At 47.1% G+C, this 22488-nt stretch overlaps 1 protein-coding gene and 1 pseudogene across 6 annotated transcripts; both read right to left on the reverse strand.

Moving 5' to 3' along the window:
• Nucleotides 1-122: 122 nt before the first annotated feature.
• Nucleotides 123-22477, reverse strand: PPP1R14D (protein phosphatase 1 regulatory inhibitor subunit 14D). Of its 6 annotated transcripts, XM_067743597.1 has the most exons (8): nucleotides 22162-22477; nucleotides 21308-21555; nucleotides 10499-10583; nucleotides 8783-8925; nucleotides 8165-8399; nucleotides 863-946; nucleotides 627-659; nucleotides 123-439 (listed from the first exon to the last, which is right to left on the reverse strand). In XM_067743597.1, the coding sequence occupies exons 4-8, from the start codon at nucleotides 8797-8799 to the stop codon at nucleotides 374-376; spliced, it is 435 nt and encodes a 144-aa protein (XP_067599698.1). In that variant the 5' UTR covers nucleotides 8800-8925; nucleotides 10499-10583; nucleotides 21308-21555; nucleotides 22162-22477; the 3' UTR covers nucleotides 123-373. The 6 variants fall into 6 exon arrangements, 4 of the variants coding, with proteins under 4 accessions (XP_067599698.1, XP_067599679.1, XP_067599708.1 ...); XM_067743589.1 differs by lacking the exon at nucleotides 123-439 and having other exon boundaries at nucleotides 446-659; XR_010944892.1 differs by lacking the exon at nucleotides 8783-8925 and having other exon boundaries at nucleotides 407-439; nucleotides 863-8399.
• Nucleotides 14588-17416, reverse strand: LOC137227530 (large ribosomal subunit protein uL11-like; annotated as a pseudogene).
• Nucleotides 22478-22488: the final 11 nt, after the last annotated feature.

The raw sequence follows: 22488 nt of genomic DNA on the forward strand, positions 1-22488 counted from the left end.
GGACAGATGGGTGAGGTATGTGGAGGCAGCCTAGTGACTCAGGATGCTGGCCTTATGGTATAACACTTCAGTCCCTCCCTCCTCCATCCCTCAGCACAGATATGCTCCACACTCCATTCAGCTGGGGCTCCTCAAGGTTTTATTCACTTGGCTGCCGAGGAAAGCACTGGGCCATAGCCATGACTGGCTCCCAGAAAGCCCAGCTGACAGGAATTAGCTGTGACTGCACATAGACAGGGGTGTCCAAATGTCCCTCCTCACTCTCCATGTTCCTTGTCTGTGTCCCAAGGAGCTGTTTCCCTCTCAGCCCAGGATCCAGGGGTTCAGGGCAGACCTGGCAGTGCTGAAGCTGATGAAGGTAGTCTCACAAGGCTTATTTCTGAGGCCGACTGAGTCTCCGAAATTTCTTGAGTTGACTGAGCAGCTCAGAGATAAAAGGCTGAGAAAGAAACACGGGTGAGATCAAGGCATGGGGTCACACCCACCCACCACACTGCTCTCCCTAGTCTCCACCTGACCCCATCGCTTCAGAGTCAGGGAAGGGGAGAAGGACCCAGGACCAAGCTTTCCTCTTCGCTAGCTGCCGTCCCGCTGGGCCTCCTCTTACCCCCCAGAGCATCCCTTACCTCTGTGGGGTGGGGGCAGTTTTGGAGAATAGCCTGGTGGAAGAAAGCAGAGAGTGGGTCCCTGAGCCACAGCACTTTGTCACGAGTCCCCAGTCAGTCTCCCAGGAATTCTCCCCTCTGAATTGGTTCTCCACACACAGATGGGGAGGCAGAACCTGGGTTCTTGGGCTCCCCTTGGTCCAAGCCCAGCTTCCATCCCCCAACCCCTGGGCCCGGGGCCTGGCCCCCCATTCTACCTCCAACTGAGTCTTCTGCTCCTCTGTGGATAGTTCCATGAGAGCCTCCAGGTCGATCTCAGGCTCAGAAGGAGTTGGTTGATCCTGTTTGGGAATCACACGGGGCTCAGAGGAGCCTGGCTAGCTGGTGCTGGGGTGATAGTTAACTGTCGGGTTCACCCATCTCCCACTCTATTTCCCATGTTCAGTTCCTCTCCTCACCTTACTCAAACCACCCCATTCATCCTTTTATTCAACAGTTACTGAATAACTACTATGGTCTACCTGAAACAGTCTAGAGTTCTTTAAAAAGAGTATCTGTTTAATTTCAATAGTTATAAACATTGTTAGTAGGGATGCAAAATGGTACAGATGCTTTGGAAAATAATTTGGCAGTTCCTTAAAATGTTAAATATAGAGTTATCATCTGACCCAACAATTCCACTCCTAGGTCTATTCCCAAGAGAAGTGAAAACAGACATCCACATATGTCCATATGAATGTTCACAGCAGCATTATTCATATTCAAATGTCCATCAACTGGTGAATGGATAAATAAAATATGATGTAGCCATACAATATTTTTCAGCAATAAGAAGGAACAAAGTAGTGATTCATGCCACAACATGGATTAACCTTGAAAACATGTTAGTGAAAGAAGCCAGTTACAAAAGGCTTCATATTATATGATTCAATTTGTATGAAATGTCCAGAATAGGTAAATCTATAGAGACACAAAGTGGATTAGTGGTTGCCTAATGCTGGAAGTGGTGGTGGTAGGGAATGGGGTGTGACCACTAGCGGGTACAGGGTTTCTGTTACAGATTATAAAATGTTCCAAAATAAGGGTCATCCCTGGTGATGCAATGGTTAAGAATCCGCCTGCCAATGCAGGGGACACAGGTTCGAGCCCTGGTCCAGGAAGATCCCACATGCCACGGAGCAACTAAGCCCGTGAGCCACAACTACTAAGCCTGTGCTCTAGAGCCCACGATCCACAACTATTGAGCCCGTGCGTCACAACTACTGAAGCCTGCGTGCCTAGAGCCTGTGCTCTGCAACAAGAGAAGCCACCACAGTGAGAAGCCTGTGCACCACAACAAAGAGTAGCCGCCGCTCACCACAACTAGCGAAAGCCCATGTGCAGCAACAAAGACCCAACGTAGCCAAAATAAGTTAATTAATTAATTTTTTTTTTAAAGTAAGTGCTGGGACTTCCTGGCAGTCCAGTGGTTAAGACACCATGCTTCCATTGCAGGGCGCACAGGTTTGATCCATGGTTGGTAAACTAAGATCCCACATGCCACACGGTATGGCCAAATAAATAAATAATAATAAATAACAAATAATAAAATACACTTGTTTTAAAAAAAATTCCCTCTCTGTTTAAAAAAAACAAAAACAAGTAAGTGCTTTTTTTTTTTCTTTTTTTTTTTTTGCGGTACACGGGCCTCTCACTGTTGTGGCCTCTCCCATTGTGGAGCACTCTCAACCACTGCACCACCAGGGAAGCCCCGTAAGTGCTTTTTGAAGAACATTTTGGATGGTGGAAATGTTCCATATCTTGATGGGGTAGTGGTTATATACGGCAAAGTGCATTCAAATGTACACTTCAAAAACAGGCAAATCTTGTTGTCTGCCATTAGACTTCCGTAAAGTTGATTTAGAAAAGAAAGGGCTTCCCTGGTGGCTCAATGGTTAAGAATCTGCCTGCCAATGCAGAGGATACGGGTTCGTGCCCCAGTCTGGGAAGATCCCACGTGCCACGGAGCAGCTAGGCCCGTGAGCCATGGCCACTGAGCCTGCGCTCTAGAGCCCACGAGCCACAACTACTGCGGCCCGTGCACCTGGAGCCTGTGCTCTGCGAAGAAAGAAGCCACTGCAATGAAAGCCCACACACAGCAACAAAGACCCAACACAGCCATAAATTAATTAATTAATTAAAAAATATTTTTTAAAAAAAAGAAAAGAAAGAAAGAGAAAAGATGCCTCACCCTCTCATTCCTTCCACTGCCAATGGGTAACCACTGTTAACAGTTTTGGTCCTTCTATACCATTTTAAAAATAAACAGTGCTAGGGTTCTAAGTTACTTCTTTCACCCTAAACTCTAGACTTTCCCCTTTGCTTCCTTGGTTTCTAGCGCATCTGATTTAGCATTCATTCATTAAATGCATATTTATTGAGAGCATGCTATGCACCAAGCATTGTGATGGGGCCATAACAGCAAAGACAGACAGACATGATCTTGCCCTTGAAAAGCTTATAGTCTCCTGAGGGATACAGACAAGTCAAATGGCAGTTATAATACAGGGCAATAAACACTCTGATGAGACACTATGGTAGCACATGTAAGGGGAACCTAACCAAGTCTGGGGTTTAGGAAGGCTTCCAGGAAGAGGTGACCTCTAATCTCAGACCTGAAGGCTGAATAGGAGTTAACAAGATGTTTACACTTCTGATGATGGAGTAACAGGGACTGGATTTATTCTCTCAACATAAGTAACTAGAAAACCGGACAAAAATATATGAAAAGTGTTTTCAGACTTTACATAACAGGTAACTCAGCACTACCTGGGAAAGAAACGAAATGAAAGGGAGATCCCAAGCAGAGCACAGTGGTCATACTAAATTGATATGACAGATACCAGAATTTGGGGTTGAGGTGGCTGGAAGTTGCCAGAGTTCTGCAGAGGAGGAAGTTATGAAGAAAGAGACCTCCAGAAATCTACATAAGGGTTCTTCTGAGTCTTTGCTGAACACAAGATACACATTCACAGGGTAAAACTTCACAAAGCCAGGTACTCTGAGGCACTGTGGGCACAGAGATGAACACTTCCCAGACCTCACAGAGGACTGACACAAATCAATTTCCACTCAGTCAGAGTGGACAGTAATCACTGATCATACAGGAATTCAGGAGAGACCTCAGGAGGGCCCTGCTTTACTTGGGGGGTAAATTATTTCCTAGATTAAAGGCCACTCTATACTCACCCCAACAGAACTTAAAAATAAGCTTCAGAAGGATCAAACTGAACCACAAGTAGCTAAACTGCATCCTAGAACAAAGTCCAACACTCTAAAGGAAGAAAAAAAATCCAACAACGTAAAATTCACAATGTCCAGCATCCAATCAAAAATCACGAGTCAGGGCTTCCCTGGTGGCGCAGTGGTTGAGAGTCCGCCTGCCGATGCAGGGGATGCGGGTTCGTGCCCCGGTCCCGGAAGATCCCACATGCCGCGGAGCGGCTGGGCCCGTGAGCCATGGCCGCTGAGCCTGCGCGTCTGGAGCCTGTGCTCCGCAACGGGAGAGGCCACAACGGTGAGAGGCCCGCGCACGGCAAAAAAAAAAAAAAAAAAAAATCACTAGTCACAGGGCTTCCCTGGTGGCGCAGTGATTAAGAATCCACCTGCCAATGCAGGGGACACGGGTTCGATCCCTGGTCCGGGAAGATCCCACATGCTGTGGAGCAACGAGGCCCGTGCGTCACAACTACTGTGCCTGCGCTCTAGAGCCCGCAAGCCACAACTACTGAAGCCCGTGTGCCACAACTACTGAAGCCTGCACACCTAGAGCCTGTGCTCTGCAACAAGAGAAGCCACCACAATGAGAAGCCTGCACACCGCAACAAAGAGTAGGCCCCACTCACTGCAACTAGAGAAAGCACGCACAAAGCAACAGAAGACCCAGTGCAGCCAATAAATTAATTAATTAATTAATTAATTAAAAATAAATCTATAAAAAAATCACTAATCACGCCAAGAAGCAGGACATGTGACCTATAAGCAGGAGAAAAAATCAATTAATAGAAGCAGATCAGATATGACAGAGATGATGGAATTAGCAAATGAGGAAAACATGAACATAGTAATGAGAGAAATGGAAGACATGAGAAAGAACAAAGTGAAGCATCTAGAGATGAAAAGTAAAATATTTTAAAGAAAAATTTTACTGAATGGAATTAACGGCATATTTGACACTACAGAAAAAAAATACCATTTAAACTTGAGGAAATAGCAAAAGAAACTAGCCAAAATGAAGCATGGAGAGAAAAAAACTGGTAGAAAAGAAAAGAACAGCATAGAGCTTTGGTGATCTGTAGGACCATATCAAGTGGTCTAACATACATGTAACTGGAATCCCAGAAGGTGGATGCTGGGGCCAAATAATAAAAATACATACTAATGATTAGAATTCCACCTCTAAAAAAGGATTAGTCCTGCTCCCAAAACCATTTTATATCATTTATGACATTAACTATACGTATATTGAACACAGGGTATGTATATCACTGAGAGTCAGATTGTCACTGCAGTCTGGTATTGAGAATATGGGCTCAAATCATAATCCAAAATATTCTTTCCCTCGAGTATTTTTTGAATTCTCAGAAAATGAGCAGATATATCAAACAACTCTGACCGAGGTGAACAAGTATGGTTATATTGTGACTCTGTGTTACATGTGGTGGTTTCCTGACAGATGCTGCCTGATTTGACCCCTTTCTCTGCTCCACTCCATACTCTGTCCACTTACTCCTGATCTCTCTGCCATAGAAACCAGTAATCGAGTGAAGTTCAGAGATGAGCTAACAAATGTTTGTTTCACATTTCATTGACTATATATATATATATATATACACACACACACACACACACACACACACATATATATATACTGTTTTTTTTTTTCCTTTGGCCTCACTGCTTGCAGGATCTTAGTTCCCTGACCAGGGATCGACCCTGGGCCCATGGCAGTGGAAGCTCCGAGTCCTAACCACTGGACCGCCAGGGAATTCCTGATAATACATTTTTAAAGTTGTAAGTTTAATAGATTGTTTCTTAAAATGCCATCACTTCAAAAGGGCTGCATCAAAATGCATGCTATCATGTAAGCTATAGGAAACTCTGGGGGGGTCAACAGTGTCCCCTGCTGATGTGTACACTAGATTTGGCCCCAAGGTGGTGATTGGTGACTTTGCCAAGAGGTCTCAATAGAGTGGTGGGAACAGAAGTCAGAATCCAGTGGTTTGAATGCTGATAGGAAAGGAAAAAGTAAGTAAAGGCTCTGAGTTGGTACAAATCCTTTAAGGAGCCTTGTAAAGGAGACAGGAAGTAGGGGATGGTAACAAAAGGGGGGCATATTGTTAAACAAGAGTCTCCTTAAAATAGGAGAAACTCATGAGTGTTTAAGTCCCTGCTTAGAAGCCAAATCCACACTCCATTTCTGGACAACAGGAGCTCCAGGCCCCCAAGTCAGTTTGTTTTGTTGAACACAGATCTGGCTTTTCACAAGACCCTAAAGCAGGCTGCACACCCAGTGAGAAGAGGTGGGGTCCTCCAACAAAGGAAGGTTGGGTTCCACTAAACTAAAGTAAACAAATAGTGACGCAACCCACTCCTGGAACCATTCCCAGTGGTGCTACCCAAGGTGGGCATGTGGTGGGGAGTCCCAGTGGGTGGAGAGGGGCTCTATGCAGGAATAACTGAGGCAGGGTAAGCCTGGAGACTGGGTTGCCTCAACCTCTGCCCAAGATGACCAGCCACCTGAGGCTTCCCCAGCCACTTGCCTGCTTCCTGCTGAAAAGGACAGAGATTAGAAGAGGAACTGCCACCTGGCACCTTTGGACAATTGTCATGACAACTGTAGACCAGGTTATTTTATTACAATCATTGCCTGGGAGCGGTCCTCCCATATGTCCTGTTTTCCAATGTTATGAGTTCATTATTTTACAGCTTTTCCCCTGCCTTGATCTTTGCCCTGAGGTGTCTGAGATATGAGACTTTTTATGTAAGGGCACAACAGTCTGAAATTGAAACTGATCCAGAGAGGGAGGGTGCTGGCAGGACTGAAGGGCAGCAGAGATGTCCTGCAAGGTGAGAGTACATATAGGCAAAGAAAGTTTGCCTCTCCTGTTCCCAGTTCTAGGGCATCTCTCTCCCCTCTGCGAGTGGCCCAGGATGCTGCCAGGGACACCGTCAACACCTGGACCAAACCAACACATGACACAGTGAGACTCAGAAGACAGCCTGGGCCACATGCATCACTCTTCCCCTCCCCCAACCACAGGACCACTGACACAGCCCTTACCTGGAAGAATCACAAGCCCTTGCTGCCCCCAAAAGAAAAGACAGGACCTGAGTAAGGAAGGAGAGAAACAAGGACCATGGCATGTGGACAAGGAGGACTCTGGTCTCCGGCTTGATGCGTGGTTCTCGCCAGCCACACGCTACAATCAGCAGTGGAGCTTATGAAAAAGACCAGTGCCTGGGCCCCACCCTAGTAGATTGAAATTCAGTTGAAATGCAGCTGGGGCATCGGATTATTACTGAAGTACTTCAGGTGTGGAGAACCACTAGCAGCTTGAATAAACGCTCAGGCGCTACAGGCAGAGCCCCAGCTGCAGCTCCTGGTCCCTGGGCTCCCTAGTGGTGTGACCTTGGGCTAGTTACTCAACATTTCTAAGCCTCCATTTCCTCCACGGTAAACCATACCGACCTAATGGACTTGTGGGGAGGGCTGAATGAAATAACACAAGTTAGGTGCTGGGTACTGTGCCTACTGCTGAGTTAAGTGCTCAAAATGTTATTCTTGTTGTTGGAACAGCATTTGTTACTACATTAGGATCCCGATTAGTAGGTATCTAGGTAAAAAAAAAAAAGGGCTACTCTCCCAGGGTGGGGTTGAGGGGAGTCAGTCAGAGCCAGGGCCAAGGCTAAGTCAGGCGCTGGTATTAGCGTTCACTATTGATAACTTTGACGTTCTAGTCCAGCACTATCTGTTCTGAGATGATGGAAATTTTCTGTATCTGTGCTGGCAACTTGGTAGCCACTAGCCACCTGGATGTATGGGGCACTTGAAATGTGGCTAGTGTGACTGAGGAACTGAACTTTTAATTTTCATCAGTTTAAAGTTAAATAGCTACACATGGCTGACAGCTACAGGAATGAACAATGTTGCTCTAGTCGTGTATGTGTGTTGAGGTTGAAAGTAAATAAAGACATAAAATAAAGAAAAATAACTCCTCTACTATCTCATCTGAGCCTCAAAAAGTCCTACGAAAGGTATACGACAGGCATTGATAGCCCCGTTTTATAGATTAGGAAACTAAGTCTCAGGGATGTTAAAAGACCTGCTCCAGATTACGTAGAGAGTGAGAGGCAGAGCCCAGACCAGAGGGAGGCAGATTTCAGGACTGCAAACCCATGATTCACCTGTGGGGAAAAACTTTGTCTCCATGGGAGCATCTCTCATCTGCCCTCCAGCTCCTCCTGAGGCCTCAGAGCAGGCTCTCTCCCGGTCCCCCAGCCCGTGGTGTCTTACTCACCTGGAAGAGATCCTGAACCTGGGCGTCCACCCACTGCTCCATCTCCAGCCAGCTCTGGAGCTGCCCCCGGTCATACTTCACCGTCAGCCGGCTGAGTTTCCGGGACCTGGACGCTTTGGAGGGGTCGGACTGGGACTTTGAGTCTGTGGATGACGTCCTCCTCCTCCCAGAAGCCCACTGGACCTTCTTTCTTGGATTCTCCTCGTTCGGGTTGGGAGATGTGCAGGAGGCAGGGCTTGAAGACAGCATGGAAGGATTGGTTTGGTCAAGGAGCTGGGAAAAACTGCCAGTCAGAGCAAGAGAGCCAGGGAACGAGGAGACAGAACAGAGGGCGAGGCCAGCAGGGAAGAAAGGAAGGCAGGCAGGAGGGAGGGCCAAGGCTCCTGGAGTGGTGGGGGTCAAAGATCAATAGGCCTTTGTCTAGTGCTGGGAATGCCAGTCTTTTGGCTCCTGGCTGCTGGTGAGTGGCACTCCTGAGCCGTGCCCCGGGCTCCCTTTCTGCAGCTGCTGGGACAGAGTGATATACCAAGCAAAGGTCAAGAGGATGCCATGCCTCCAGAGGAGGAAGAGGCCCTTGGGTCCTGAGGCGTGCGGGGCTCTGACCTGAGTCATACTCACCTGAGAGCCCTCAGCATCCCACTTTCCTGGCCTAGATCCACCTGGGCCCCCAGAAGCTGCGGTCACATGGATCCTGCTACAGTGGGGTCCCTGGCTGGCAAGGGCTCCTGCTCAGAGAGTTGTGCTGCTGATGGCAGAGTCACCTCAGGGATAATTAGAGGGGTGGTTATCTCTGGCCCTAATGGGGTCAGTATCCTCTTGTGTCTGAGTATGAGCTGCCTTTAGGAATGTGAGGGAAGAGGCACTACCCTGGCCCTGTGTTTGCAAAGGCGAGCTTGTCTCCCAAGCCCATTCCCCAGGGGCAACTGCTTAGGAAGCCATGTTTATCATCACATGACCCTCCCCCGACTCACATCCTTCCTGATGCAGAGGAACCCTGCAGACCTAACATTTACCCAGGTGTCAAGGACTATTACTTCTAGGCCTACTTGCATTCTAAAGGAAGGGTGTTTTTGGACTTCCCTGGTGGTGCAGTGGTTAAGAATCCGCCTGCCAAGGCAGGGGACACGGGTTTGAGTCCTGGTCTGGGAAGATCCCACATGCCGCGGAGCAACTAAGCCCACATGTCACAACTACTGAGCCCGTGTGTCACAACTACTGAAGCTCGCTTGCCTAGAGCCCATGCTCCGCAACAAGAGAAGCCACTGCAATAAGTCCACACACTGCAACAAAGAGTAGCTGCTGCTCGCCGCAACTAGAGGAAGCCCGCGCACAGCAATGAAGACACAATGCAGTCAAAAATAAATAAATTACAAAATAAATAAATAAAGGAAGAGTGTTTTTGTTTGTTTAGTCTTTTGTAACAAAAATTTCAAAACTTTTTAGAAAGGTTACAACAACAGAATACTACTATAATTTTTTTTTTTAATGAACAGCTCAGGACAAATGAAAAATGAAAGTGTCTCTCTTCCCCCCAGTTCCACTCCCTAGAGGGAACCCAACCAACAGCTTCTGCTTTTAGTTCTCCTGAGATCACCATTATCCCTTTGTGTAATATCATAAATTTGTCCATTTTAGACAGTATCTCTTCTCTCCTCAGTATGAACGATGAGAGATTTAACTCCCTCACTCATGCTCTCTCATCACCTTTCCTTTGCACATTCTAATTTTTGTTTATGTATTTTTTTTTCTTTTATGTATTTCTTTTTAGGTCTTGTAGTGGTTGCCTTTATGATGCTGAGTTTCTGTTTCCAAAGTATCAACTTCATACACTGACTCCTAAAAGACAGTGTTAGACACAGGCCAACGGATGAGTCTTTAATGATGAAATTTTAGGCCCTAAGTTAACAGGGTGAGGGAGATGTTTGAAGGCTGGAGGCCAAGATGGTAGCCTGGAAAAGCCCAGGCTTCAGAGGAAGGCTGACAGACCCCAGTTCAAACCCAGCTTTGCCCTGCATTGGTTTAATAACCCTCAAGTTTCACAACCTGAGTCTGTTTTCTCATCTGCAAAATGGGGTTTTGGAGAGGATTAAATGAGATGATGTATGTAAACATTCAGCCTGATATCCAAAACAGAGTCCCTTCTCAATAGACATCCCTTCCCTTCCTTTCTTTGCCTTCTCATCCTCCCTGCCTTCCTGGTGAGGCTCTGTCCGTCAAAGGCTGGCCCTGGAATTTCTCTGCAGTGGCTTCCTTCCTGGTCCTCTTTGGAAGAAGGTGGCAATAAGAAGGGGGTAGGGAGGCCTCTAAAATACAGCCTGTAGACTCAGCTCTTACCTTGATGACCTGTTACATTCTGTGATAGGCTGTTATGGCTGTTCCCTCCCTCTTCTGTTTCTGTCTTCTGAAGCGTTTGGGAGCCCTTTCAAGAAAAGGAACCAGATCAGAAGAGTCTATGGGTTTTGTTCATTCATTAACTCATTCATTTAACAAAGATTTAATGAGCTCTTCTTGTAGGTCAAGTATTATACTCAGTACTGGGAACTGGTGATCCAAAAAAGACACAGTCTCTGTTTTCATGGAACTTACAGTCTAGTGTAAAAATAAACAAACATTAACCAACTAATCAAATAAATGTAAAACTACAACTGTATTTAATGATCTGAAGAAAAGGTAAGAGGAGATATAGTAGGAGTTAACTAGGTACAGGAGCCAGCAAGAGTGGAAATGGCAGAAGGCACAGCATATGCAAAGGCCCTGTGACAGGAGGAAGAGGGTGAATACAAGGGACTAGAGAAGGTCAATGGAGATGGAACAAAGAGATGAGGGAAGCAAAAGCGAGCCATGAGGCAGACAGGGTGGAGGTATCTACATAGGGCCCTGTCAACCATGTTAAAGAGTTTTGTCTCTATCCTAAGAGCGTTGGGAATAACTGCAAAATCTTAAGCAAGGGTGGTTGGGTAGACTGACGAGTTCAGATTTAAATTTCCAAAATATCGCCTTAGCTATTGAATACAGAGAGGATCAGAGGGCACAGAAGTCCTGGAGGTCAGTTGGGAGGCCATTGCTGTAGGGCTTGACGGGGGGGAGGTAGCGCTGGTGATAGTGAGAAGTGGACACATTGGAGAGCTATTTAGGCGGTAATATTTAACAGAACTTGGCAATGGATTGGAATATGCAAACTTCATGAATGCCTACACAGGAACACAGACAGGTTCATGCATGGGGGCTCTCTGAGCATATTTCCTCATCTGTAAACTGGGGGTTGGTGAGATTCTGCATGAGCACACAACATGGCCCCAGTGAAGCTTGATGGTACACAAATGAGTTATGCTCATTATTTATAGTGTAACCCTCCTTATTTGCATTCTTCCATCTCAGCATTGACCTGCGGAGTGTCACTATTCATCAGTAAGTTTGCCCAAGATAAGGGAACTCAAGTTTCAAGATAAGATGTGAAGAAAAACCACCAGGACCACAGGGTCATATCAGGGTGGGGAAATAAAGAGGGTGCAGGCCTGGGCAGAGGCAAGGGTGTCTGCCCTGCTCTCCTGGCCTGGCCTGGGTCCAGTGGTGGGATAAAATAAGCAGCAGGCAGACCCCATCAGAACTAGACAGGATTTTTGTTTTTTAATTTTTCAGCCACGTCACGCAGCATGTGAGATCTTAGTTCCCCCACCAGGTATCAAACCCGTGCCCCCTGCAGCAGAAGTCTTAACGACTGGACCACCAGGTAAGTCCTTAAAAATTTTTATAATAAAAGAAAAGCATGTTCATTTTAGAAACATTTCTAAATTTTCTAAAACATTTAAAAATTCCCATAATCCTGCCACACAAAACCACTGCTAGCATTCTGGCAAGTTTCTATTCTCTCTTTTTTTTTTTAATGATTTTTAAAACAATTTTATTTATTTTTGGCTGCTTTGGGTCTTTGTTGCTACATGTGGGCTTTCTCTAGTTGCAGTGAGCAGGGGTGCACAGGCTTCTCATTGCGGTGGCTTCTCTTGTTGCGGAGCACAGGCTCTAAGAGCACGGGCTTCAGTAGTTGCAGCATGCGGGCTTCAGTAGTTGTGGCTCGTGAGCTCTAGAGTGCAGGCTCAGTAGTTGTGGCTCACGGGCTTAGTTGCTCCGCGGCATGTGGGATCTTCCCAGACCAGGGCTCGAACCCATGTCCCCTGCATTGGCAGGCGGATTCTTAACCACTGCACCACCAGGCTATGTATATATATTTAACATAGTTGAGAAAATGATATATAATACATAATTATTTAGAAAACTTTAAAAACTACTATCATTATTATTCAAGAAATAAGTTGAACAGAAACAGACTCACAGATATAACAGACTTGTGGTTGCCAAGGGGAAGCGGGGGTGGGAGAGGGATGGACTGGGAGTTTGGGGTTAGTAGATGCAAACTATTACATATAGAATGGATAAACAACAAGATCCCACTGTATAGCACAGGGAACTATATTCAATATCCTGGGATAAACCATAATGGAAAAGAATATAAAAAAGAATGTATATATGTGTATAACTGAGTCACTTTGCTGTACAGCAGAAATTAACACAACATTGTAAATCAACTATCAACTATACTTTAGGGACTTCCCTAGTGGTCCAGTGGTTAAGAATCCACCTTCCAATGCAGGGGACACTGCGGGTTCAATACCTGGTCGGGCAACTAAGATCCCACATGCTGCGGGTCAACTAAGCCTGTGTACTCTAGAACCCACTTGCCACAACTAGAGAGTCCATGTGCCACAACTAGAGAAGCCTGTGCACCACAACAAAGAACCGATGCACCACAATGAAGACCCTACTGCAGCCAAATAAATATATATATTTTTTAATTTATTTATTTATTTTTGGCTGAGTTGGGTCTTTGTTGCTGCACGCAGGCTTTCTCTAGTTGCGGTGAGCAGGGGCTACTCTGTTGTGGTGCGCGGGCTTCTCATTGAGGTGGCTTCTCTTGTTGCAGAGCATGGGCTCTAGGCACGCGGGTTTCAGGAGTTGCGGCATGCAGGCTCAGTAGTTGTGGCGTACAGGCTTAGTTGTTCCGCAGCATGTGGTATCTTCCCCGACCAGGGATCTAACCCATGTTCCCTGCATTGGCAGGCGGATTCTCAACCATTGTGCGACCAGGGAAGCCCCAAATAAATATTTTTAAAAAAACAAAAACCTATCGGGACTTCCCTGGTGGCACATTGGTTAAGGCTCCATGCTCCCAGTGCAGGAGGCCCAGGTTCAATCCCTGGTCAGGGAAATAGCTCCCACGTGCATGCCGCAACTAAGAGTTTGCATGCCATAACTAAGAAGCTGGCGAGCCGCAACTAAGGAGCTCCCTTGCCACAACTAAGACCCAGCCCAACCAACCAAATAAATAAAATGTTAAAAAAAAAAAACTATCAATACTTCAATAAAAAGTTTTTAAAAAGACATGTTCATTGTAGAAAATTCTAAAATATAGATATAAGAAGTATAAACGATATGTTTGGTGTATTTTCCACTTTTTATATAGATTTACTTATTTTGGATTTTCACGAAATTGGATCATTTTGTAACATATGTGTGCTATTTTGTAACTTATATTTTGAATACTTTTTGTGTCATTAAGTAATTTTATACACATCTTTTTTCAACACTGTAGAGTTTCTCAAAATTTAGACCATGACTCAGAGTAAGAAATTCATTTAACCTCATGACACACACGCATACAAACACGAAGTGAAAATGTCTTATGAAGCAAAACTTACCTTTATTTTTTCAAGTGCTGACGGCAAGTCACTTTGCTTTCAAGACTCACTAATAGTTTCCAACCTGTTCTGTTAGAGGCAATTCCATGATCTAGTTACTCAAGCCCCTGCTACTAGATATATAGATTGCTACCAATTTTTTTGCCATTATAAATATTGCTGCTCTGAACATCCTTGTAACTATTCCTTTTTTTAGCAACACATGCTTCCCACCCCCACTCCCCCCTCCCACACTTTAGCGGATTTTCTAGAGGCAGAACTACAAGGACAAAGGAAGTGTGAACTTGTAGGGGAATTTGATGTTATGGCCATATTAGCTCCCTGAAAGGTTGTACCAAATAAACTGTTTATAGTTTGATATCCTAATTTTTTTAGTTAACGAATATCTTAGTTTTATATTGCTGCATAACAAATTATCCCCAAATTGATCAGCTTAAAACAGTAGGCATTTATTATATCACTGTTTTAGTTGGTGGCTTAGCTGGCTCTTCTGGCTCAGGGATTCTCAGAAGGGTGCAAGCTCTCTAGAGGGCTACTCACCACATGGCAGCTGGTTTCCACAAGAGCCAGGGCACTGAGGGGCGGGGCGGGGGGGGGGTAGGCAAGATGGAAGTCACAGTCTTTTTTTTTTTTGGTTGTCAAATAACCCTTTATTATTTCTTTGCAGTGCTTAACTAGCTGGGCATTCCACCACGCCACTGTGATGTCATCTATGATGTCGTGAGGGTGGCAGCCATCAACACTGCAGCCCACAGACTGGGTGGCCCCCAGGATCTCTTTAACGGTTCCAGAGAGTTCTCTAGCTAAAGACTGATGCCGCATCTGTCGGGCAATGTTGACAATTTCATCAAAAGTCATGTTTCCACTGTACTTAATGTTTTTCTGCTTCTTCCTTTCACTTGGTGATTCCTTGAGGGCTTTGGTCATCAGGGCAGAGGCAGAAGGTACCACCTCAATCTGGGCCTGTCGGTTCTGAATGGTCAGCTTCACTGTAATCCTCAGACCCTTCCAATCACCAGTTGCCTTGGCGATGTCATCACCAACTTTTTTTGGAGACAGATCCAGGGGGCCGATCTTGGGGGCCAGGGCAGACATGGCACCGACTGCCCCACCGGTGCACCTCAGGTACACGACTTTGATCTCGTTGGGGTCGAACTTAGGCGGCATAGTGGAGGCAGCTGGTGTCGGATGAACCCGGATTCGGGACGACTGAAGAAAGTTGCACCTTGGCCTCCTCTGACCCGAAAGCCAAAAGCAAGTCACAGTCTTTTTGTAACCTAATCTAGGACATGACATCCCATGACTTTTGCTGTATTCTATTCATCAGAAGCCAATCACTAGGTCCAGCCATGCTGAAGGGGAGGAGATTACACACAAAACAGCATGAATACCAGCAGGTGTGGACCATTAGTGACCATTTAGAGGCTATCAAACACGCTGAAATATTGTGAGCATTTTTTAAAAAAATTTCCCAAGCAGCTATTTCACTTTCTAAAAATTTATTTATTTATTTGATGCTCTGGGTCTTCATTGCAGCACATGGGCTTCGCTAGTTGCAGCACTCGGGCTTCTCTAGTTGTGGTGCATGGGCTTAGTTGCGGTATGTGCGATTTTAGTTCCACGACCAGGGATCGAACCCGGGCCCCCTGCCTTGGGAGCAAGTAGTCTTAACCGCTGGACCACCAGGGAAGTCCCATGAGCATTTTGGACATTAGCAAAATTCTTCAAGAATTCCCTTTTGAGGGAATTCCCTGGCAGTTCAGTGGTTAGGACTCTGTGCTTTCACTACCAAGAGCCTGGGTTTGATCCCTGGTCGGGGAACTAAGATCCCACAAGCCTCAAGGAGTGGCCAAAAACAAACAAAAAAATTCCCCTTTTAGGGCTGCAACAGTATCTGAGGGGCCTTTTCTCCTTTACATAAAGATTGAACAGGTGACAGCAGCCTCGCCTGGAAAAGTATTTCAAGGGTCATTACTTTCCCCAAAATTCCTTATCAAAAATCCTTGGGATTCCCTGGTGGCACAGTGGTTGGGAATCTGCCTGTCAATGCAGGGGACACGAGTTCGAGCCCTGGTCCGGGAAGGTCCCACGTGCCACGGAGCAACAAAGCCTGTGCGCCACAACTACTGAGCCTGTGCTCTAGAGCCCACAAGGCACAACTACTGAGCCCACCTGCCACAACTACTGAAGCCCACGCGCCTAGAGCCTGTGCTCTGCAACAAGAGAAGCCACTGCAATGAGAAGCCTGCGCACCGGAACGAAGAGTGGCCCCTGCTCCCCACAACTAGAGAAAGCCCGCGCACAGCGCGCAGCAATGAAGGCCCAGTGCAGCCAAAAATAAATTAAAAAAAAAAAATCCTTGACTCTGCATTATCAAGGGAATTAGAAGGCTTTTATTTAGATCATTACAACTAAAATTTATAAAATGTATTTATTTATAATCATCAGATAATTACAACTAAAATTTGTTCTGTAAATATATTATCCTTCTGTTTCAGTTATTATTGCCGCAAAACAGTTACCCAAAAACTGGGTTGGCCTCTTGGTGGGTGTTGAGCCAACAGATACGATCCAGCCAGAGACTGGGAAAAGGAAGGATTCATTATTACTTGCAGCAAGTAAGGAGAACACCAGGGATCTTTCCCAAAGCAGTCTCTCACCGAACAGCAAAACTGGAAGTTCTGAGCTAAGGGTACATGCATATTCATGAAGAGGCTTGAGCAGAGGAGCATTCAGCATAGAATTATGGCAAAGGTTGACAGAGTCCAAGTCTTGGTGGATTGAAGTCAGGAGGGTCAACATCATCATTCCGTCCTCCACCTGGGTGGGGGCCTTAGTTCCTGCTGAACTCAAAGACGTATAATCATGTATTGAATATATCCCTTGAGGAGGAACTAGGACTCTGCTTTATCACTGCACTATTGTTTGACTGCCTTCTCTGTTCTGACATTCCTTTGTTCCCTCAAGATCCTTGTTACTGAGACCTGTTTGAGGGCAAGCATTGCGGCCAGGCTTAGATCACAAAATGGCTTCTCTCTTTTTTTAAAAATTTATCCTCGTAGCGCGGCTTGTGGGATCTTAGTTCCCCGACCAGGGATCGAACTGAGGTCCCCGGCAGTGAAAGCCCGGAATCCTAACCACTGCACTGCCAGGGATTTGCCCCAAAATGGCTTCTCTTATGTCAAGAATGCCATTCCTGATTCTCTTTCTCCAGGGACCCGCTAAACTAACTGCTTATGAAATCACACCAAAATTTAAAGGCTTAAAACAAACACATTTGCTCACAATTCTGCAACGTGAGCAGGGCTTCACAGGTGTAGCTAATCTCTGTTGGGACGAGTCGACTGGGGCTAAGGATGCAGGATAGCTTCACGAAGCTAGTCAGCTGAGGTGACTGTGAGATAGCCAGATCCCTCTCTCTCCCTTCACAGTCTCTCATCCTCCAGGGTCTTGCTCTCTTCCGGTGGCCTCTCTCTTCCTCAGGGTAGTCAAACTTTACATCACAACTGGTTCTAAGAGGGGAAAATGTAAGCCACAAGGCTGAGGCCTGAAAGTCATGTGGCACCACTTCTGCTCCGTCCTACTGGTCAAAGCAAATTGTGGATTCAAAGGGAGGGGAAAGATAGATGTCACCTCTTGGTGGGAGGAGTAGCATGTACTTACAGGGAAGGTGAGGTCCTGTCTACCATCTTTGATAGCCATCTTTGTAGACAATCCATTATACCTACTTACAGAAACCACCAGACCACCATCCAAGACAAGGCACTCAGTGTTTCTTTTCTAGTAGTGGTGTTAAGGACTGAATGTTCTCACCAAAACACCCACTCCTAAGGTCAGTGGTTGGTACTGGTGGTATGGCAAATATGAAGGAAACCTGTAGCATAAACCCTGGCTTTCTCTTTCCCAAGTTCATAGACAGGGAGTGAGCCACGTGGTCTAACAAAAGAGATAACTTACCCAGACAGCTCTCCTTGGGCCTGCAATGTACAATTAGAAAACAATATCATCTGGAAATGCTTTGCAGAAAGTCAGGTCAGAATCACAGAAAGAACCTAAGATTGGCATTCAAGAGACCTGAAGTCTGGAGGTGGCCTCTGCCACATACTATCTCTGTGTCTCTGAACAAATCAAGGACAAATCTCTGGACCTCAGTTTCCTATATGTAAGGTGAAGGGCTTTAACTAAGGTCCCCAGTACCTCTGACGCTCTCTACCTCTCCACAAACCAAACTTTATGAATCCATCCAGAGGACAGCTGGTTCTGTACACACTGCTAAAGAGGGTCTTGGGGGTCACTGAGGATCTGAACAGGTGAAGGACAGATGAAGGCAGGGCTGGAGTGTTACCGAGTCCAAGCTCACTCTGCTCGCCAAACAACAGGCCAATAAAGCAGGAGACAAGCTGTTGAGGCAAGGAATACGACTTTATTTGGAAAACAGGCAGACTAGGGTCCCCAAAAAACCATCGCATCTGGGTCTGGATGCCTGTTTCTTTTATAGAACAGAGAGGGGGAGGAGGTGAGGAAGTAAAGTAAAAAGGCCATTTATCTTGCAAAACATCTCCTCCTGTGGCCTGCATCAGGGAGGAGATGTGTTAATTTCTTTTTTGCAGCCATTCACAGGTGGGCAGGGTCAGATTGTCTCCCTGTGAGCTGAACGAAGGCACTTTAGTTTAACATTCAGGCACAGGGGCAGGGTTCCCTAAGGCAGGCCATTATGTATGATTATAATAACAAAAACAATGAAAAGCAAAGGTTAAATTCAAAGAAACAAATCCAACATGGAGTCAAAATTGGCTCTTCCCTGGGGCTTCCCTGGTGGCACAGTGGTTAAGAATCTGCCTGCTAATGCAGGAGACACGGGTTCAAGCCCTGGTCTGGGACGATCCCACATGCCACAGAGCAACTAAGCCCGTCTGCCACGACTACTGAGCCCACATGCCACAACTACTCGCAACAAGAGAAGCCACCACAATAAGCATGTGCACCACAACGAAGAGTAGCCCACACTCTCCACAACTAGAGAAGGCCCACGCGCACCAATGAAGACTCAACGCAGCCAAAAATAAATAATTTTTTTTTAAAAAAGAAAAGGCAGGACTCCAAAGTGACTGGGACAGTGAGATCAGGAGAGAATATGGAGACAGAAGCATTTTGGGGCTAAATATGATCAATGTGGAGGTTATGATGATGTAGTTTTCTCTTCACCAAGGAAGCATTCCATGCTCACTAAAGGAAACCTCGGAAATAATTTTATTTTATTTATTTATTTTTTTTGCGGTACGCGGGCCTCTCACTGTTGTGGCCTCTCCCGTTGTGGAGCACAGGCTCCGGACGCGCAGGATCAGCAGCCATGGCTCACGGGCCCAGCCGCTCCGCAGCATGTGGGATCCTCCCGGACCGGGGCACGAACCCGTGTCCCCTGCATCGGCAGGCGGACTCTCAACCACTGCGCCACCAGGGAAGCGTCGGAAGTAATTTTTAAGCTAGGAAGAAGAAAATGTCACTTCGAATTCCCATCATTCAAATGCCATCACTTTCACCACTTTGGTGGACTATCTCAGTCTTTTTTCCCCTCGTGTGTAGGTTTTGTCTTCTGGACGTAAGAAGCAGCATAAGGTTGTGAGAAAAGTGTAGTTTTTGATGTCAGAGAGACTTGAGTTAAAATTCTGGCTCTGTCACTTTTTTCAGGTGTCAGATGTATCTATTAACTCATTTAACCCTCATACTAACCCTGTGAAGCCCCACTTCATATACAAGGAGGCTAAGGCACAGAGGGGCTAAATAAGTTGCCAAAGTCTACAACTGATAGTGACAGATGAAAGAGTTAAACCCAGTAGTCTTGAGTCTGAAGCCCACAAGCTGAACCCCTACACAGTCTTGCCTCCCACTCTTCACTGCGTGACCTTGATGGAGTTTAGTGAGCCTCTCTGCAAAGCAGAAACTATTCTCAGAGCTGTTGTGGGAATCAGAGATCACAGATGTCGAGTGTCTGGCACACAGCAAGCATCTCAAATGGGGGCTGATCATCACTTGAAAGTTTGTGTTTCAGGCAAGTTGAATCTGAGGTGAGGGTGGAATTTCCAGCTGAAGTCAGACTGTAAGTGCAGTAAAGCAGTGTTTAGGTGCTGAAGCAACAGACGTGGCCTTCCTGGACTCCAATCCCTGCTCTGCCACCTAACTGCCACGTGACCTGACAAGTTCATTCACCTGTCTGAGCCTGTTTGCTCATCTGTAAAAGGGGAATAAAATTAGTACCTATTTTCTTGGTTTGTTTTGAGTATATGGGGCAATGCGTGGGAAATACATAGGGTTTGGGCATTGTCAGGGCTTGACGGATGTAGGTTTTTGTAATGGTGTATATGATGGAATGGAAGTAATGTGTAATGGTGTAATGGAAGTAATGATTAATCTGTAGTAATATTACCATAAGGTAACAGTCTCCTGTGTTAGGATTCTTGTATGCATAAGGTATTGAAGGAGGTAGGAATGAAATCTCAACAAAATCCTTTCTTTCCAGTAACTGCACAATCGTATGCTTCATTCCTGGTGTACCATCATTGCTCTAATGTTCCCCACTGTGCCTGGGGCAGTGGAAAAACCCAGAAAATCCAGAGAAGGGGAGACAGACCTCAGATTCCCACCCCCAACACTCATAATGTGGGCAGCTAGGGAATGTTGCAGTTTAGCCAGGAAAATGATTGAAGGGTTGGCTACAGGACCTAGTAGGTAAAGCTGCTCTAGATAAGAAAGTAGGAAGACCGTTCCCATTGGGCTGGGGTTTGTTAAGTCATCATGAGAAGGTGTGGAATCTCTTTGGGGGGAAAGCATTAATAGGACCAATCTTGCTCTGTAAAGAATGGACTTTAGGGGCTTCCCTGGTGGTGCAGTGGTTAAGAATCCGCCTGCCAATGCAGGGGACACGGGTTCGAGCCCTGGTCTGGGAAGATCCCACATGCCACGGAGCAACTAAGCCCGCGAGCCACAACTACTGAGCCTGCGAGCCACAACTACTGAAGCCCGCGCACCTAGAGCCCATGCTCCGCAACAGGAGAGGCCACCACAATGAGAAGCCCGCGCAACGCAAGGAAGAGTAGCCCCTGCTTGCCGCAACTAGAGAAAGCCCGCGTGCAGCAACGAAGACCCAACACAGCCAAAAATAAAAAAATTAAAGAATAGACTTCAGGAGGAGTTCTTCTCTCAGGAAATGCAATGAGCCTGGCTTCAAGGAGTACATGGCTCTGTGAAGGTCATTAACTCAGCTACTTTGGAAAGCTGGAATTTCTAGCTTCCAAGGATGTTATTTCACTGGAAGAAAGCATCCAGCTCCTGACCAGGATCATCCCACCTGGTGAGAGAGGAAAGGAATTCTGCAGAGAAGGGATCAACTCACCAAGGAGGCTAACAGGGACTCAGCTCCGACAGTGACCCGAATGTAAACGTTAGTACACGTTGAGGAAGGGCCTCAAACCAAAAGGAACCACTGCAGATCAAGCAGGGAAGCCTGGACACTGGAAATCTCCTGTTTCTCACTCTGACAGAAAGGAGGGCTTTCGGAGCTGGCAAAGGTGGTGACGATGGAGCAGGCATCCTGGATTCCAGTTACCAAAGGTGCAGCCACGCAGTTTCTGGGATCTCTTCCTGCCACAGATGGAAATGATTTCCCGAGGGCTGACGACGACAGCGAGATCTTTTGCATAGGGCTTTCCCCCATTTCTTCTCCGCCAGCCCCTTCCCAAGCGCCTCAGGCCTCGGTCTGGGAATGCCGGCCCGGACCGGAAAGGGAGGCCGGAGGTAGCCGCCCCCGAGCGCCCGACCCACCCTCGGGTGCCTGACTTCGCTGAAGCGTCCTCCTGACCTGTCCGGGCCTCCGGGAATACGGGTGTACTTCTGGGGTGCGGGGAACCACGTGAGGCTGGACTCGGTGGATCCAGCGGCCCGGGGCAGGGCGCCCCGGCCTCTGAGCCCCTTTGGGCACCAGGCTGAGGGAGAAGGGTCGGGGATCCCGTGGATGCGGATAGGCGGTCCGGAAGCTGGGGCTGGACAGGCGCACCGGGCGTGGGCGGAGCCGGCGGCGCTGGGGTTAATGTCCGCCCCGCCCCTGCTGCGCTGACTCAGTTTCACCAGAAACTAGGGGGAGGAGGTGGCCGATCGCCAGCGCACCGGGCACCGGGGCGGAAGCTGCGGCCTGAGCCGCGCAGGAAGCCGGGACCGGAACATCGGCTGGCCCGGCCCCACCCCACTCACCTGAGCAGGTAACCAGGGCCGAGGTGAGCGAGCGAGGAGGTGAAGCAGGTTCTGAGCATGTTTGGCCCTTTGTTCTCTGCTCGTGCGTGTGTCCGGGTACGTGAGTTCCTTAGACGTCCGTCTGGCCGTCCGTCGGGCTGTCGGGTCACCGGAGTGTGCGTGGGAGGACCGGGCCCGCGTGCCCCTCTCCACTCCCGGGGTGCTCGGTGCTTCCCGGTCCTCCCCTTAACTTCCTCCCGGCCCGCCCGCCTACCTTGAAGTCTCCCGGCTGATCCGGTGTCTCCTCCTCCGTCCCCTCCCCTCTCTCAGGTCGCTATCACCCTCGGA

The sequence above is a fragment of the Pseudorca crassidens genome, chromosome 1, assembly GCF_039906515.1.
Source record: "Pseudorca crassidens isolate mPseCra1 chromosome 1, mPseCra1.hap1, whole genome shotgun sequence".
Classification (NCBI taxonomy): domain Eukaryota; kingdom Metazoa; phylum Chordata; class Mammalia; order Artiodactyla; family Delphinidae; genus Pseudorca; species Pseudorca crassidens.